Source organism: Coenobita brevimanus, chromosome 60 (genome assembly GCF_032717465.1).
Source record: "Coenobita brevimanus isolate Jiangsu-jjx chromosome 60, ASM3271746v2, whole genome shotgun sequence".
Taxonomy (NCBI): Eukaryota; Metazoa; Arthropoda; class Malacostraca; order Decapoda; family Coenobitidae; genus Coenobita; species Coenobita brevimanus.
Genome location: NC_137013.1, coordinates 40,404,180 through 40,421,109, shown reverse-complemented (window position 1 = coordinate 40,421,109; position 16,930 = coordinate 40,404,180). Strand labels below are relative to the sequence as shown.

The 16,930-nt window shown below is 40.4% G+C and overlaps 1 protein-coding gene across 1 annotated transcript in view; it reads left to right on the top strand.

The window, feature by feature from the left end:
* The window catches only part of LOC145403244 (putative phosphorylase b kinase regulatory subunit alpha), a 114,981-nt gene that overhangs the window by 77,285 nt on the left and 20,766 nt on the right, over positions 1-16,930 (top strand). The window contains exons 17-20 of the mRNA XM_080275059.1: positions 12,346-12,454; positions 13,108-13,243; positions 14,087-14,367; positions 14,964-15,102. Of these exons, the coding sequence (XP_080131185.1) occupies positions 12,346-12,454; positions 13,108-13,243; positions 14,087-14,367; positions 14,964-15,102 (665 nt within the window). The remainder of the gene's footprint in view (positions 1-12,345; positions 12,455-13,107; positions 13,244-14,086; positions 14,368-14,963; positions 15,103-16,930) is intronic.

The window sequence follows — 16,930 nt, the reverse complement described above, 5'->3', positions numbered from 1 at the left end:
GTCTCAGTAATTGCGTCGTGCAGTCTCTCAGGTGAAAACAAAGTGACTGGTTAACTTTAAATATGTGCATACTCTTTTCACACTAACTTGGCCTAAAATTGTCACTTAATTGTGGATGCTTATACTCTTTTCACACTAACTTGGCGTAAAATTTTCACATTTCCATCTTCAGTGCTCATTTGCAATATTAGAATAGTATTAGCGTATGATGCTAGTCACGAAGAAGTACTAGAAAAAGGATGAGGAGCGTTAATGTTATCTCTCTGCCACTGAGCTAGATGTACCCCGTTACCTGGAAGTACCTCTTTACCTGGATGCACTTCCTTTACCTGTATATACCCTTTTACCTGGATGCACTCCTTTACCTGGATATACCCGTTTACCTGTAAATACCCCTTTACCTGTAAGTACCCCTTTACCTGGATGTACCCCTTAATTACCTTCCCAGTGTTAATGTGCTTCTGGATGAGGTTGCATGATTTCGGCAGATTAGAGAGCGAGTTTTACCACACGCGACGGTAGAGTGCTGGGGGAAAGATAGTGGGAGAAATGGCGAAACAGGCTCTTGACATTTAACAACAACATTGAAGGGTGGATTAAGAAGTGACGACCAAGCATAGGAAGCACGAAAGTTTCCGCCAAGTTAATGTAAACGAACTATAGTAACATGTACATTGTTTATATGCCCATGGTCGGGAAATCTCTATCAGGAATGACTTACTGACCGAAGCTGAGAGTAAAGTGTCGGTGTTATCGATAAGGAAAAGGAGCAGTGGGAGTTATGTAACTGAATCTTGACATTTGGCGCCGGCACTTCGAGAAGATAAATAATTCACGGGCCATGAGAGGAATAGGTAGTGTGAGTGGTTAGTGGGAAAATCAGTGGTAAGAAGAGCGAAAATAGTATAACCCCTTCTCTGAGTAACAATAACTGGAAAATCATGCATATACTTTTTATCATTTGTTACCGCGATGAAATTATCTAGAACACGTGGACATAATATAATATGCGTTTTTGACAATAAATTACTGATAAAATTATACCGGATTCTTACCAAGGTCAGATGAACCAGGAATAATTCATACGTTTTTAGCATTAAACTCAAATTGCCCCAGTTCCTTGCCAAGGACAGATGGACACAATTTCAGACATTTTAGCTTTGGTGATATTAATCAAATTCTACCAGTTTCTCTCCTAGTACTGTCAAGGATTGGGATTGCCTCGGTACGGTACAGTATTAGTCTTCATTGTCACTCTGTCACAGATTTTTCACTCGATAAATCACTTGAATGGAGATATTACCTTTAGACTTTTCACTTAAACTTTGCTTGTATGTTTTGTGAGGCACTGTTGCACACTTACGTCACCAGTTTATTATCGCCTATAAAGCTTCTTCTTCTTCTTCTTCTTCTTTTTGTTAAGTGATTATCGTCATTACTTTTGCTACTGTCACGATTTTTCTGTATACTTAAGTTGTTAGGTAATCTATGTACTTATTGTGGTGTTATTAAGTGTAATTGGTAATAATAATGAGTGATTTACATTATTATGTACCTTAATGGTTGTGTTTGGGTCATGGTTTGAAATTATGTTTGACAGGGAGATATTGGATATTCACTTGATATTGCATTGTTACATACGAGTTAAAAACGAGTACTTATTGTGTGGGCCCTAACAGTGTCCGGGATGATAATTTTATCCGTGACTTATGATCCAGGGATGGTTGGTGTCTGTAATTTGAAATTGTTTAAAACTGATATATTGATCCGTCCTGTGTAATCAAGTAATTATTTGTATGTTTGCGTTGGTTTTTATAATATTGGATAATTATGGGTTGTTAGGGGCTATATTTCTAAGTGATGACTGTCGAGTGTGTGGGTGTTGGTGTGTGGGAGGGTGTGCTGGTGTGGCCGGTTTGGTGGCTGGGTGGCAACTGGTGACCTCCCCTGACTGCCACCACTACCACCCCTGCCACCACTACCACCCCTGCCACCACTATCACCACTACCACCCCCTGCCATCAATGCCATTAATCCTGTCCCTGTCATCACCATCATCACTACCATAACTCCTACCCTTAGCATTATCACAGTTACCCCTACCACTGTCACCATTACTGCCCATAGCAGTACTACCACTACTACCACTGCCATTACTCCTACCACCGCTACCACCGTCACTACCACACAACTACCCCCACCAGTCATAGCGGTCCATACCTCTGTCTCTACATTATTTTGTATTCTAGCTATCACCATGCAATTTAATACCACACCCACTTATAAAACTGCCACACTACCACACCGCCTCTCACAGTACCACATCACCTAGCATGCTGTCTCACCCACTTACCACATAACCCACCTACCACACTACCTCATCCCCCACCACCTACCACACTACCACATCACCAACCACTTACCACACTATCACATCACTTATCACCCACCACACTACCACATCACCTACCATCTACCGTACTACGACACCCACCGACCTATCTGTACTGCTGCTGCTACTACTACTACTACTGCTGCAAACACACACACACACACACACACACACACACGACGAAATCAGATTATGTTGGATGGGAAGGAGGGAGGGAGTGTGGAGGAGGGAAGAGGGCGAGAGAGAGAGAGAGGGGGGGGAGGTAATTCAATGTCCATATTCGTCTCCCCTTCATTTTTTTTTTTTTTTCATTAATTTTCTTCAGTGCTGTGAACATTAGTAACCCCTTTAGTACAATGTATTATTATTATTATTATTATTATTATTATTATTATTGCTGCCACCAGACGATATTTAGCTTAGGAGAGTGGCCTCGTTGTGAAGGGGTTAGTGAAGGCCATATGTAACCCCTCTAGTTGGGAAAATTAGAGGATGAGAAATTAGTCTCTCTCTCTCTCTCTCTCTCTCTCTCTCTCTCTCTCTCTCTCTCTCTCTCTCTCTCTCTCTCTCTCTCTCTCTCTCTCTCTCTCTCTCTCTCTCTCTCTCTCTCCGTTATCTTTATTGATGGTAAGCGCACAGCACTTAGCCCTGTTAATGGATTGGTAAAGATGGTAGGGAGATACGTCGCATTAATTCTTATGCATTATTCAAGTCTCTTAATAAAACATTTGGTATTTTTATGATCTCTCGGTATTGCATCAGTCACATCTTATTAATAAAACATCTGCTGCTTTTCTGATGTCCGTTTACATTATTCATATCTTAATAGTGAAACATGTGCTTCATCTCTGCTCCGTCGAGGTCAGGGTAAGATATAAAATTTTTCGTAATGCCTCAGTCCAGTGACTTATTTTATTCTTTAATGCAGACGATTTTTAGTGTAGGGAAGACGTCTAGTTAGGCTTTTATTAATGAAGGATAAATCTAACCTCTCCTGCTCGAAAAGTCTCTCCCATAAACTGAATAAAGGATTAAAAAAAAAAATGAGGTGTTCTCCCACGCAAGCCGAATAAATCGTCTGGTATTCGGAAGAATAAAATGTAAATCACACTGTAACGAAGGGGTCCAATAAAAATGATGTATTGTTGTTACGTCAGGCAGAACTCTTCTTCCATGGTGTGTCGTGCAATCCCCAAATAACCTCGCCCCTCGTTGATGACCGCCATATTTCACCCCGGCGTCACGGGGGAATAATTGCGCATACCTCACCTCCTGCGCTTTCTTAGGCTCAGGTGTGTGTTTTGCCCGGATTTGTGTTGCTTAAGCCTTTCGCCTTGCTGCCGTGTTTTATTGTTTTTTTCGTGTTAATTTCAGACTGTTTTGTTAAACTTATTAAAGGGGTTATGAAGGTTGCGTGTAACCCTTCAGATTCGAAAGCTCTCTTAAACTGAGTAAAATCGGCTGGAGATCAGAATAATATGATAATTCATCTTCGGGTTGAAGGAGCTGAGGATCACCTCTTCCCTTTCTCTGTCCGGTACATTTATATATTCATAAATATTTATGTAGTGGAAAGATGGTGTGGACAACTATATGGATGAAGGTGGTGTGAGTTACAGGGAGTCCAGCCTGATGGCTGATGACATGGTGACATGTAGACGATTTGTTCTTGGCCACTCCCTCAGGGATTAAGGTGTCTGGTTATTGATAGACAGGCGTTGCTTAAGGAGTCTGTGTCCTTACAGAATTATGTAAATGTCGTACTAGATTGTAATAAGGTGTTATATGCAAACCTAATCAGTAATGTCCAGAGCCCATGAAAATACCGTTCTGTGGTGAGACTGTTGATTGAACGCTACTTCATATAGGAAAGGCATCACCCAGGCAGAATACAGTCTGAAGGTAGGACTGTAAGAAAAACAACAAAAATAACAACTTTCTGTGTTTCCTGGACTGGCCCGTTTTTGTGTTGTCTGTAGTGTGGTGCTTGGGACAGGATCCTGTGTCTATGATTTTGAGGCACGAAGGCTTTGGATCATGCTCATCAACTGCACCAGGAACATGAAGGTTGTCAACAGTTTTTACACACAGTATACTTGATTTTTTTCTTTTTTTTTGCCTCTGTTTATTTGTTTTTATTTCTAGTTTGCTACCACGACAGTCGTATTCAGTGTTAGAGAGGTCAGTACTAAGAATTGATGAAGGCTAAATCTAATCCCTCAGTTTGAAGTCTGGTCTACTTTAAATAAAAACGTCTGAAAATATAATAAGGAAAATATATGTATAATGTAAAATCCCTTCCCGAGTTTTCCAGACAGGTGCGTCCTATGACTCATGCGGCTGTCACTGTGTGGCGCGACATTTTGCGTGATTAATTATTCTTTTTAACCTCATGATCTGAATAACTCTAGTATTCTGTTTTAGACGATTTTAGTCATCTGTTATTACTATCATTATCGGGACAGGTTTAATATTTTGATCATGCCAGCTCCAGACTCTTAAAATTAGCCGACAATGAATCGTAGAGGCCTGAGAATGCACAACGTATATACCGATAGTACTGTAATAGGAATATACGTGTGATACTATGAAATGAAGGTGTAATTCTACGTTTTGGTGCCTGGTTATCGATCAAGACGGCTTTACTAGTTTATTCTGTTGTCTCCTTTATTCCACGTTTGCAAACTTTCTTCAGGTTGATTGTGCATAAGAGTGTTTGCTTAGATTTTTTTTATTTCTATATTGTCTTCACTCACACAGATACTTTACACATCACAGCCAAACTTGGGTGAACTTCAAAGAGAACGAGCGTACCAGGTAAAGCAAAACGTTGTCTGATAGTAGTGAATGCCATGGAGGTGTGTTTACCGTGAAAATTACATAGGATCATTGATAAACAGGAATCACTTCTTCGTGGCCCGTATTCTCGTTGGTCAAGGAAGTTCCCTAACAACTCTTCCTCAGCGATTTATTGTTCATTTTACGCCGTGCTGCCCTCTGTTGTTGTTAAAATCATTCTAATATCCCCAGCTTTTCTTCATGAAATACATGCAGAATTATTTTAACCGGCGGTATCCAAAAATAAATCGCTGAGGAAGAAGTGCCAGGGAGCCTCCTACGGTTTTGAGGCATAGCGTTTCAGTTGACCGATGATTTGTTTTGCTCTATTAACGAATGTGTACATTATATGGTTTTGGTCTTTTTGACAGATTTTGCAGAGATTTTATCAGTTTTTATTAGTGAAAGGAAATTAATTATTGACACCTCTAACACTGCAATACATTCCATTATGACGGTATTTTACCTGTAAATATACGTAGGATTTCAGGTGTAGTTGACCTTTTTTTTTTTTTTTTTTAAATCAGATGCAGCATACTTTCAAGATCACGCGAATGCCTTTGTTCCCAGCTTAGCTGTGTAATGCGGAAGATTGGGCAATTTCTGTTAGCAAGGCAAAGATAACTGCAGTATTACAGCCGCGTGGAATGCGGTGCCTTGTAATCAGGTAAATGTAGTGAAGCAACCCGTTGAAATAAGTCCACAAGAAAGTGTAGATAAGTCATAGTATGCGGAGTTTACAAGCATTTACCCTCCTCCCCCTCTACCACTGCAGTACTTAACGTAGTATGTAATGTAGGCACAATATGCAGCTTTGTAGACCATCAAGAGGGTGTTGACGTTAGTGTGATGTGCAAAATTCAGTATATCGCGAAGGAAGAAGTGTTTCGAAATCTCCAAAACCAGGTAGAATACGACCATAAATGTCTGCGGTATAAACAAACCATGTTTCATGTGTAACTGAATGTTGAATGTGATTATAATTAGACTAAGCAAAATGATGAATACTAAATTATGACCAGGCTTTGAGGGACGTGGAGTAGGAGGATCACTGTGATTGTAGATAGACAAATAGATAGAAGGATAGATAAATAGACAGCTGGGCAGAGATAATTGTTTTATGTTCAGAAATCTTAAATATCCAAGCAGCGACAGACAGCCAAATGATAGGCTGTCTAGATTGCCTCAGGAGTTTAGGTAAATATTAAGCAGAGTTATGGGGATTACAGTACGAAATTATTGGTGGTCAGCGTCTTCAGTAACAGAATACCAGCTAGAAGAACGGAGAGAGAGAGAGTACTGTGTGAAGTGACTAGTGAAGGTTGAAGGTCAGTGTTAATGCCGAGGATTAGGTGAGGCAGACAAGGAGTTAGTTGTTGCTTTGTGTGTGTGAGAGAGAGAGAGAGAGTGTGTGTGTGTGTGTGTGTGTACTGTGCGTGAATTTACTAGTGAAGTTTGAAGGTCAGTATTAATGCCGAGGATTAAGTGAGGCAGATTAAGAGGTTAGTTGTTGTAATGAGAGGGAGAGAGAACTTATTATTATTATTATTTTTTTTTTTTACTTTCAACTCCAACACGAAAAGGCCTGTCTCTGAATGACTAAAACTGTCTGGTGGTTACAGAAATAGTGAAAAAAAAAAAAAATCGTCCTAGTGGAGGAGTTATTGGAGTACGATTATAACCTCGTCAGAAATCCATTTTGAGCCTAATATATTCAGCTGGTGATGGCAAGAGTTAATCAGAGGAAAAAAAATACCGTTATCGTATTGAATGAATTTTCCAGCATATTCTCAAGTTCTCAAAATTCATTCCGATTTATTTTATATACTGTCACAAGACGATTTTATTGTGAAGGGGTTAACGAAGGCAGTATATAGCCACATTTCATATTTTATCCAGGCTGTATAAAACAATCTGGAGGTAGTGATTGAAGTGATAAAATAACACGAGTAAATCGCTGAGGAGGTTCCCAGTGGTGTTGCAGCACTTGTTGCTAAGTCAAATAGCGTCACTTTACTTTATTGATGTAGCGAGGGTACGAGTAATTTGTCCGCTGGTACATTGCTCTGTGTGTGTGTGTGTGTGTGTGTGGGAAAGAGGGGGGGGGGGAGGACGTCAATCTGCATGTGTGTACCGTCGTTTTTATCACTCATTTTATCTCATCAACTAATGGCCCATCAGCTGCAGTTTTATTAGAGCAGCGTTTTTATTACGTTGTTAAATCGTTACAATAGTTGTTGTTACGTTTACTTTTGTCATATTAAGCTTTCATAATTTTTCGTTATACGTTGGCCTACCTTGTTATCGTTTATGTATGACTTATATATTTTAACATAGATTTTAATTTTTGCTATATTCAGCATTCTTAATTTGTTTACGTATAGTTTTAAGTTTACGCTTAGCCCAGAATTTTTCACATTCGTCTCATTACTTTCGTTTCTCTTGACTATTTTTTCACGGAGTGCGTCCCTTTTTTTTTTTTTTTTTTTTTTTTCCCCGGCATATTTTCGCCACGTTTTCTGTGGTGTTTCTCCTGACATGCAAGCTTCCCTTTCGTTGGTGTGTGTGTGTGTTGTACTCCATAATCATCATTCTCTTTCGTCATTTGGCTACTGTGGGGCGTGGTGTTCTTTGTTACCCGTAATATCACCGTCCCCCACGTAGTCATAATTTCAACGTGATTAGAGGCATGAATGTCAGACCCTGACCTTCGAACTTTGAGCGTCAGCCACGTAAAACCAACGGTATCCTTCCTCCTTGTACTCACCAAGGTCTAGTAGACTTGGGCACTCACCTCATCGGGTTAATATTGTCGCCAGCCTTAAAGTCGAGAGTAGCGTACATTCGGGTGGGATTTGCAACCTTTCCGGCCACCTGCGTTTTGGCGGGAATCGCGGAGTCATTGCGCGTGAAGTGGCCTGTTGCGTGTGTGCGTGATGAGGTTGTAGATGAACTGACCCTTCCATACACATGCGCTGTCCTAGTAAAACAGGTAGATACTTAGCAGAGGCCACAGCTGGAATTTAAGTAGTTTAAAGTGTTTTCTATTTATATCACACAATTTGCTGACACTTCTATGACACGTCGCAGTTTAACTCCATCCCCCCCTTGAGGTCATTAATTTCCCTGGGGTCAATCATAAAGGGATCATTTGCGACAGAAGTGTTTTAGAAGAAAGGTGTTAGCATGATGGCACATAAACAGAAAGCACTTCAGAATACACGAATTCCTGTTGTCTTCCGCAAAACATCTGTAAATTACTCACGGTTTAAAGTTTGGTAGCTTTTTTGTCAGAAGCATGATTTATTAGGTTCATCCGTCATGTAACTTGGGCTGTTGCATCAGGCTGTTCAAAGTATTCCCAGGTAAGATTCAAAAAATGGTAATCTGATACAGTTATGTGCCGCCATCGTTCACAGATAAAGCTAATTTGTATCAAAATGTAACATACCAGTGATTATTTTGTAACCTGCATGACGGACAGTGTTGCAGAGATTTATTTGTATTTGCGTTTATAACCCGATCAGACTGGCCGTATTATGTCCAGTTCAAGAATTTATATTCAAGAAGTTAGAGGTGAGGCAGAACCCAGAAACAAAGGATAAACACAAAAGCAAAATTGCCACAACGCGTGTCCAGGGAAATGGGCCACACAGGAAAATAGTGAAGAGATAATTTTGTCGTTTTTGTTCCTTTGTTGTGGCAGTCCACAGTCATTATCATTGTTCCCATCTTTGCCCAGTAATGTGCAATTAGTAATGCACACACACACACACACACACACACACACACACACACAGTTTATTATTCTAGTAAGTGAAAGATAAACCATTACACTTTGGAATAGACGAACAGTGGCATAAACCAGCTTCCAGTTCTGTATTTTATAACATCTTGTACATCATTAATCAGCAGTGGAGATAAAAATTGAAAGTCCCTTCAAGCATCTTTCAGCCACACCTTTGGTTAACCCCCATGAGGCTGAACACATTGGTTATACTGTATGTTATTATTGCTACTACCAGATGATTTAAACAGATGAGCATCCTAAAAATGAAGGGGTAATTGGAAATGGGTGCAACAAAATACTGAATGGGCTTTTTTTTTTTTTTTAATAGCAGGAGGGGAAGGAGAAACAAATGAATAAAAAAATAATCGATACACCAGATTACAGGTGTACTCCATTCATAAAAATCTGTAACAGTTGGACTTGTACAGCCATAGGTTGAAGTTTGGGGGGAAACCATTCTGGGGAAGTGAGTTCCAGAGAGATGCAGTTCAGGGAATAAAAGAATTCTGATGGGCAAAACTTCTGCAATGTGGTCTTGTGACAGTCCAGTCATGAGCGCTACCAGATCTCCGTGTAGTGCGGGGGAAGGTGTGGAGAGGTGGTACAATGGATTCAACTTCATCTGAGCATTTTCCATAGAAGTATAAGTATCAGTAAAATAATGCAAGGGAGGCAACATTCCTTCTAACTTGTAGGGGAGGTAGTTCATATGTAATAGTAGGGTTATTAATAATTGTAACAGCTTTGATCTGAATTTTGTCCAGTTGTTTTAGTGCTACCTTTCCACATCCGTTCCATGAGGGTGAGCAGTATTCGAGCTTAGAGCACACATGACTCATGTAAATTATAGTTAACTGCCCATCAGTGAAGAAGTTGTGAACTCTGTACAAAATCCAAGTTTCTTTGAAGCAGTTTTAGCAAGTGATCTAACACGAGAGGTCCAACTGAGAGCATTGGTAAGTGAAACACCAAGAATTTCCATACTTTAGAGGAAGGAATATTAGTAGCATTGAAGGTAAAATAGGAATTATGCAATAAGTAAATTATATATACAGTATTTGGTTTTCCTAGCGTTAAATGAGACAGTGTTATTTTGTCCCCATTCAGTGATCTTATAAGTCATGATTTATGAACTTTGCTGTACTGTGTTGTGAGTTATTGAACATTGTGAATGAGTATTTAAGTATGAATGAACCATGAAGTGTTGTCATCTGCATATGAATGAATGAATGGGATTTTGGGTGACAGATAAGAGATCATTAATATGACTTAGGAATGAGGCTGGATCCAGAACTGATCCTTCTGGCATTAATCGAGTGGAAATTGGAGTATACATCATCTCCTTTTTTCTTTCTGTTGTTGAGATATGAGGAAATCAGAGAGAAAAAATGTGATAGGCCATAGCAAGGGAGTTTGGATTCCAGGTAATGGTGCCACACTCTTTCAAAAGCTTTAGAAATATCAGGGGCAACTGCATAAGTGTCTCCATGTTGGTTAGTTGACTGATGTGTGGTATGAGTCAGGAGATTGAGGATATAAACAGTGGATCTTTGATGGTGAAAACCATACTGTCTACAACTACTTAAGTTGTTGGATTCAATATGATTAACTATGTGCATATTAAGTAGTCTCAAATTCTTTACCAAGAGATGTGATGGCTATTGGTCTGTAATCAGAGGGGTCAGAGGAATTTCCTTCTTTGGATTTGGTGGATATTGGCCTCATTCCAAGAATGAGAGAATGGAAAGCATGTATGCATAGTCTGAATAATTTAGCTAGAACAGGAGCAAGTTCTGGGGAACACTTTCTCAAAACAGTTGGAGGAATTCCATCTGAACCTGGAGCTTTGAATGAACTGGTGTGCAATGAATCATTTGTATAACAAAGAAATTAGGAACTTTTTTAGATATGCAATAGAATTTTTGCTCATATGATTATTATCCCACTTAAGCCTCACTGATTGATATATGATTGTTATTTATGCTTATACAATAGCTGACATGCAAGCATACAGCCATTTGTTTGTCCCATAATGGTCTTTGAACTCAGCAGTGTCAGGTGCGTTAGTGTCAATGATGGAGTAGTAGTGTGGTGTTGGAGTTCACACAGCAAGTGAAGTGCAGTGAATTGAAATAACTACCAGTGTATGTGAATTGCAACTTGTTTCTCTACTTTGTTGGGTCAGTGACCCTTGGCCAAAATGTATCACATTGAACCCATGTTATAACTGATGATACGTTAAAGTGTTATGCAATGGATTTTTCAAACATCTCTGTCATAAAACAAGGGTATGCTGTAGATATACACAGTACCCCCTCGATATAGTGAACTAATTGGTACCAGACCCTTGACGTTAAAGTCGAACACCATGCTGATTAGTAAATTCCCAGGTGTTATGGCTTTTACCAAACAAAGATCGTTAAATACAGAGCATTGTTCAGCAATACTGTAGTCATACACAATAACATCAGCAAGGTCTAAATGGCTATTTTTCTCAACAGATGCTGTATTGATGGCTCTTCATAATGTTAGTCACCCAGAGAGTGATGCCGAGTTCTGCAAGATGCAAAGGAATGCGCAGTTTTGTGTGTGTGTGTGTGTGTGTGTGTGTGTGTGTGAGGATGCCATGCTGGTCGATGTTTCCAGCACATCCATGCATTTACTGAACAAAATTTGTTAAATGAACATAACGTTCAGCCAGCTGTAGGTGGTTGTTAAAAGCAGAATTCATCAAAAGAGGGTTCAGTATATCGAGGGTCTATTGTACTGTTTTGTATTTACAATATTTTGCACCAAGGAGTGAGTAATTTACACTGTGTGATGACAATGTATGTATTCATGGTGGAGGTGTATTGCAGTAAAACATATTTAAACCCTGCATATTTTTGTGGGCAACGTTGGGTCTGGTTAGTACTTGGATGGGTGACCGCCTGGGAACACCAGATGCTGTTGGCATCCCTACGTCAAGTGGGGTTGGTGGAGGATTAGTGCCCCTCCCTGTAAAACAATTAACTCTAAGCTCTTGGCCACCCCGTCTGGGATACATGGCGTCTAGCAATGAATGAATGATGAACAACAGAACACGTACTAACAACCAGCAGGTTGCACATATGATCCTGCCAATGGGCCAGTAGTGGATAACAGGAAAGGCATCCAGTGTCACACTGCTACATGTTGCAGCAAAGTCTTTTCTATAAGGGCAGTGCCTTAGCCCTTGATGAGGGAAGTGTTTGGTGTAAAACTTCTGCATCATCTGTGAATAATTGGTGAAGTTTTGAGGTACTATTGTTGTATTGATATATCTTGATGAGTATGCTTGTACCAGCAGGGTGGCGTCGGATGCTGTGTATGAGAATGTTGACTTAGAGGAACTGATGCTGCAGATGCGTGAGGCTGAGACACTAGAAGAGCAGGGTGACATTCTCCACTATTTGGTGGGTTTTAACATTCATTTTTCTAGGACTCACTTTTATTTTAATAAAACCATTTGGCAGTAATATGAATATAATACTTGAGTTGTTCCAATGATGAATGGGTTAATGATACCAGTAATAATGCTCGCTGTCCAGTGATTTACTCAGCTGAATAAAATAATCAACCATAACATTAGCTGGAATAGATTACAGGTTATCCCAGCCATGAGAGGGTTAATTACCTCGATCTGTTCTGTGACAGTCAGTTTCCTTTGCTTTTGAGAAACTACTGATATTGTATGTCCATTTTTAACACTGAATAATCATCAGACAATTTAGCAGTTTCTTTTCTCATAGCCATATGTTTGTTATTATTACAAAACAACTTCAGTTAGAAATTTCATTGTATCACCATGACAATCAGTATTTGAGAGTGTAGTACCATAGAATAGTACAGTATTGTATTAAATGAGAATCTCTCTCTCTCTCTCTCTCTCTCTCTCTCTCTCTCTCTCTCTCTCTCTCTCTCTCTCTCTCTCTCTCTCTCTCTCTCTCTCTCTCTCTCTCTCTCTCTCTCTCTCTCTCTCTCTCTCTCTCTCTCTCTCTCTCTTTCAAGAGGCCAGTAAATCAGATGACAAAAACCATGATGAATATGATTGACACCTTTTCTACAGGTGGTCCAGTTTGGTCTGAACCATGAGACTGGTTCAGTGATTGAGGGCCAGGCAGTGACAGTAAAAGATCTTCTGAAAGACTTGTATGAGCGAGCATGCCACATCAAGCACTGGGCACTGGTCAGGCACACTGCAGGTATTGTGCAACACAAGAAAGGCAGAATAAGTTAGAACTGGGGAGATTCTGTCTTATCTGTAGCCGGACACATTAATTTCAGTGGGGATAACCATAAAGCAATCAAATTCACATCACCTTATCCTTCACCATCAGGTGGACCTTTCTTCATCCCACACCACTGTCATTTGTATACCTCTCCACTCTCACCTTCATCTTAATTCTATATCTATCCCTTCCCCTCTACCCCTCTAGTTTATTCACATACACTTTCATAGTCTCCCACTCTCCAGTCACTCTACATGGAAAGTACTTATCCAGAATATCAGAAACAGAGGTTTCAGTTAGTTTATAAGATGAGGTTTCAGTTAGTTTATAAGATGCTTAGAGTATTCCATGTTTAGGTACTGTACATGGTGCTAAAGTTAATACTTTAGTATAGATACAACCTTTCATAAATTCTGTATGGTTTGATAATTCTTAAGGTTCATTTAGCATCATTGGGCTGTACAGTGACTACAGGGCTTCTGTAAAATTTGTAACAAATTTAGTTTTTTGCAGATTTTGCCCCAAAATAGGTAAAAAAAGTGCTTTAGACCTCCTTGTCACATATAATAATGGGATATGATTTGAATGATTGTAATAACATTCATACAGCTCTGTCTTGTACTTTTATAGCCTTATTGTTTATTGTTGTGATGTGCCTCAGGATTTTTTTCCCCATCCTGGAAGTATACTGTATCTTCTAAAATTCATATATGAAAAGAGAGAAACTTAAGTTATCAATGGAAAAATTAGGGTTTGCTATGTCCGTGTTCAGAATACCACACGCACTGTACACTTGAACCCATATTCCATCGACAGGAATGTTGGGTAAACGTGTAGAGGACTTGGCCAAGGCAATGACAGATCTCCTGGTACGTCAGAAACAAGTCACTGTTGGTCTGCCCCCAATGAATGAAGTAACCATCACTGCCCCACTCCCGTCATCTGAGCTGCGTGTCCTCATCCACCAGGCCTATGGTGCAGATGAGACAACTGCCATGCTCACCCAGGAACTCATTGTCTACCTGGCTATGTTTATCCGGACTGAGCCTGGCCTCTTCCATGAGATGCTAAGACTCAGGGTTGGCTTAATTATTCAGGTATGAAGTTTAGTGTTTACATTTAAAAGTTACAGTCAGTTCTCCTTTAAAGTCAAGGATGATTGCAGGCCAAATGCTACTTTAACCCCTTCAGTCCAGTAACTTTTTTTTTTTTCTCTCTTTTTTTTCTGCATTCATATGGTTTTCTACAGTTAGAGGAAGCTTTTTGAAGTGAAAGGAAATGTAAAGCATTAACATATGCTTTACAATGAGGATGCTTTCCAAAAGTGAATAAAACTGTCTGACCACCAGGAAGTATAGTAACTTAAAAAAGATGTCACTAGATTCCAAGGGTTAAGTGAAACAACTATCAGACATGCATTAGGTCATAGATTTAAGTGATAAAAACACTGAAACATGTTGCAGACTTCAAAGCAGCTTTTGTTTTTAAACATGAGCAACTTAAAGGGAAGAATAGGTACAGCAATAATAACTGTGAAGAATAGGTGAAATTAATCCTCCAAAGCACTCTAAAATGTTAAGATTGCAGGAGAAGGGATACTTTAGCCTGTAGTCCACTGTGTTATGTCCAGATGATTCTGGGCCATAACAGCCTTAACAGAGATGATGATAATGCTTAGGTAATTTGAACACAGGTTATGGCATCTGAGTTGGCACGCACCATCAAGTGTGCACCAGATGTTGCCTCGGACCATCTTTTGAACCTGTCACCCTTTGAGATGAAAAACCTGCTCCACCACATCATGTCTGGCAAAGAGTTCAACATTGGCTCTGGTAGGTGGTGCTGTTTGGGACTGGAGTTAGGGATGGTGGACAGTGTCAGAAAGAAGTGTGATGTAAGTGGAGGTTTAGAAGTTGGAGAATGTTGAAAATGGATGAGAAAAGGAACATTTGTGAGTGGTGTGAATTGATGTGGTTTCACTGAGTGGTAAGTTAGAGGAGAATATACTATCTATCTATCTATCTATAGCCCGACGCCCTAATCCCGCAAAGGGTGGCCGCAGACAAAACGCCTCCAAGTCACTCTGTCACCCACCATTTGACTCCCCTCCCCCCAACTCACCCCCCCCTCCCTCATATACCTCTCAACTCCATCCCTCCACCTCATCCTCGGTCTACCCCTCCCTCTCCCTCCCTCCACCTCACCCACATACACCCTCTTAGTCAGTCTTTCACTCTCCATCCTCTCCACATGTCCAAACCACCTCAGTGTATTTCTCCTAATCTTTTCAACCACATCCACATCTACCCCACAACGTTCCTTCACTTCTTCATTCGTCAACCTGTCCCTCCATGTCACTCCACATGCTCCTCTCAAGTAACTCATTTCCACTGCTCTCACTCTTGACTTGTTCCCCTCTTGCAAGGTCCACGCCTCGCTTCCATACGTCAGGGTAGGGATCACAATACCATCATGCAGAGACTTCTTAACTTCCATACTCACTTCCCTATTTCTCATCACTGCTTTCAGCATGCCTACAACCTTCCTTCCCTGCTGTACCCTTTCACGCACTTCATCCCCCAAAGTTCCATCCTTACTCATCACACTACCCAAGTACTTGAATGCACTCACATTCTCCATATCCTCACCATCCAACCTCACTGCACACTCTGTGACTTCATTCCTCTCAAACACCATAACTTTACTTTTGTTTACATTAACTTTCAGCTTCCTCCTCCTACACACTGTCCCAAATTCATTCACCAAACCTTGCAACTCCCATTCATCTTCACTCAACAATACTGTATCATCAGCAAACAGCAACACCGGAAGCTTCCAAATCTCACCCTCATTCGTTAGGGCCACCCCCACATCCACTGCCCTACCTTGTACCTCCTTTACGACCCCATCCATATATATATTAAACAGCCATGGAGACATTACACACCCCTGTTTCAGTCCCACATTGAGATCAAAGAACTCACTCAGCTCACCATCCACTCGCACCGTAGCCCTAGCTCCCTCGTACATACTCTTCACAGCACTCAACAATTTCCCCTCCACTCCATATATTCTTAATACCTTCCACATACCTTTCCTATCTATTCTGTCATAAGCTTTCTCCAAGTCCATGAAGGCAGCGTACACTTTCCTTCCCTTCTCTAGATACTTCTCCACTAAACATCTTAGAACAAATATCTGATCTACACACCCTTTTCCCTTCCTAAATCCCCCTTGTTCTTCTCCAACTAGCTCCTCTGTCATATGCCTAACCCTATCAATGAGTATTCTACCATATATTTTACCAGTCACACTAAGAAGGCAAATACCCCTATGGTTACCACATACTTCTCTCTCCCCTTTTCCTTTGTACAGAGGAACAATTATACCTGATTTCCAGTCCTCTGGAACCCTTCCCTCTTCCCAAGCCAATCTACACAACTTCCATATCCACTCCACAACAATCTCACCCCCATACCTAAGCATTTCACCACATACTCCATCAATTCCTGGGGCCTTTCCCAGCTTAATCTTCTTCATCGCTTCCACTACTTCCGACCTACTGATCTCTTCCTCCCTCCTCTCATCTCTTCTTCTCCCAGCCATTCCCCAACCACTTATACTCACACTGCTCTCACTCTCTACATTCAACAAATCCTC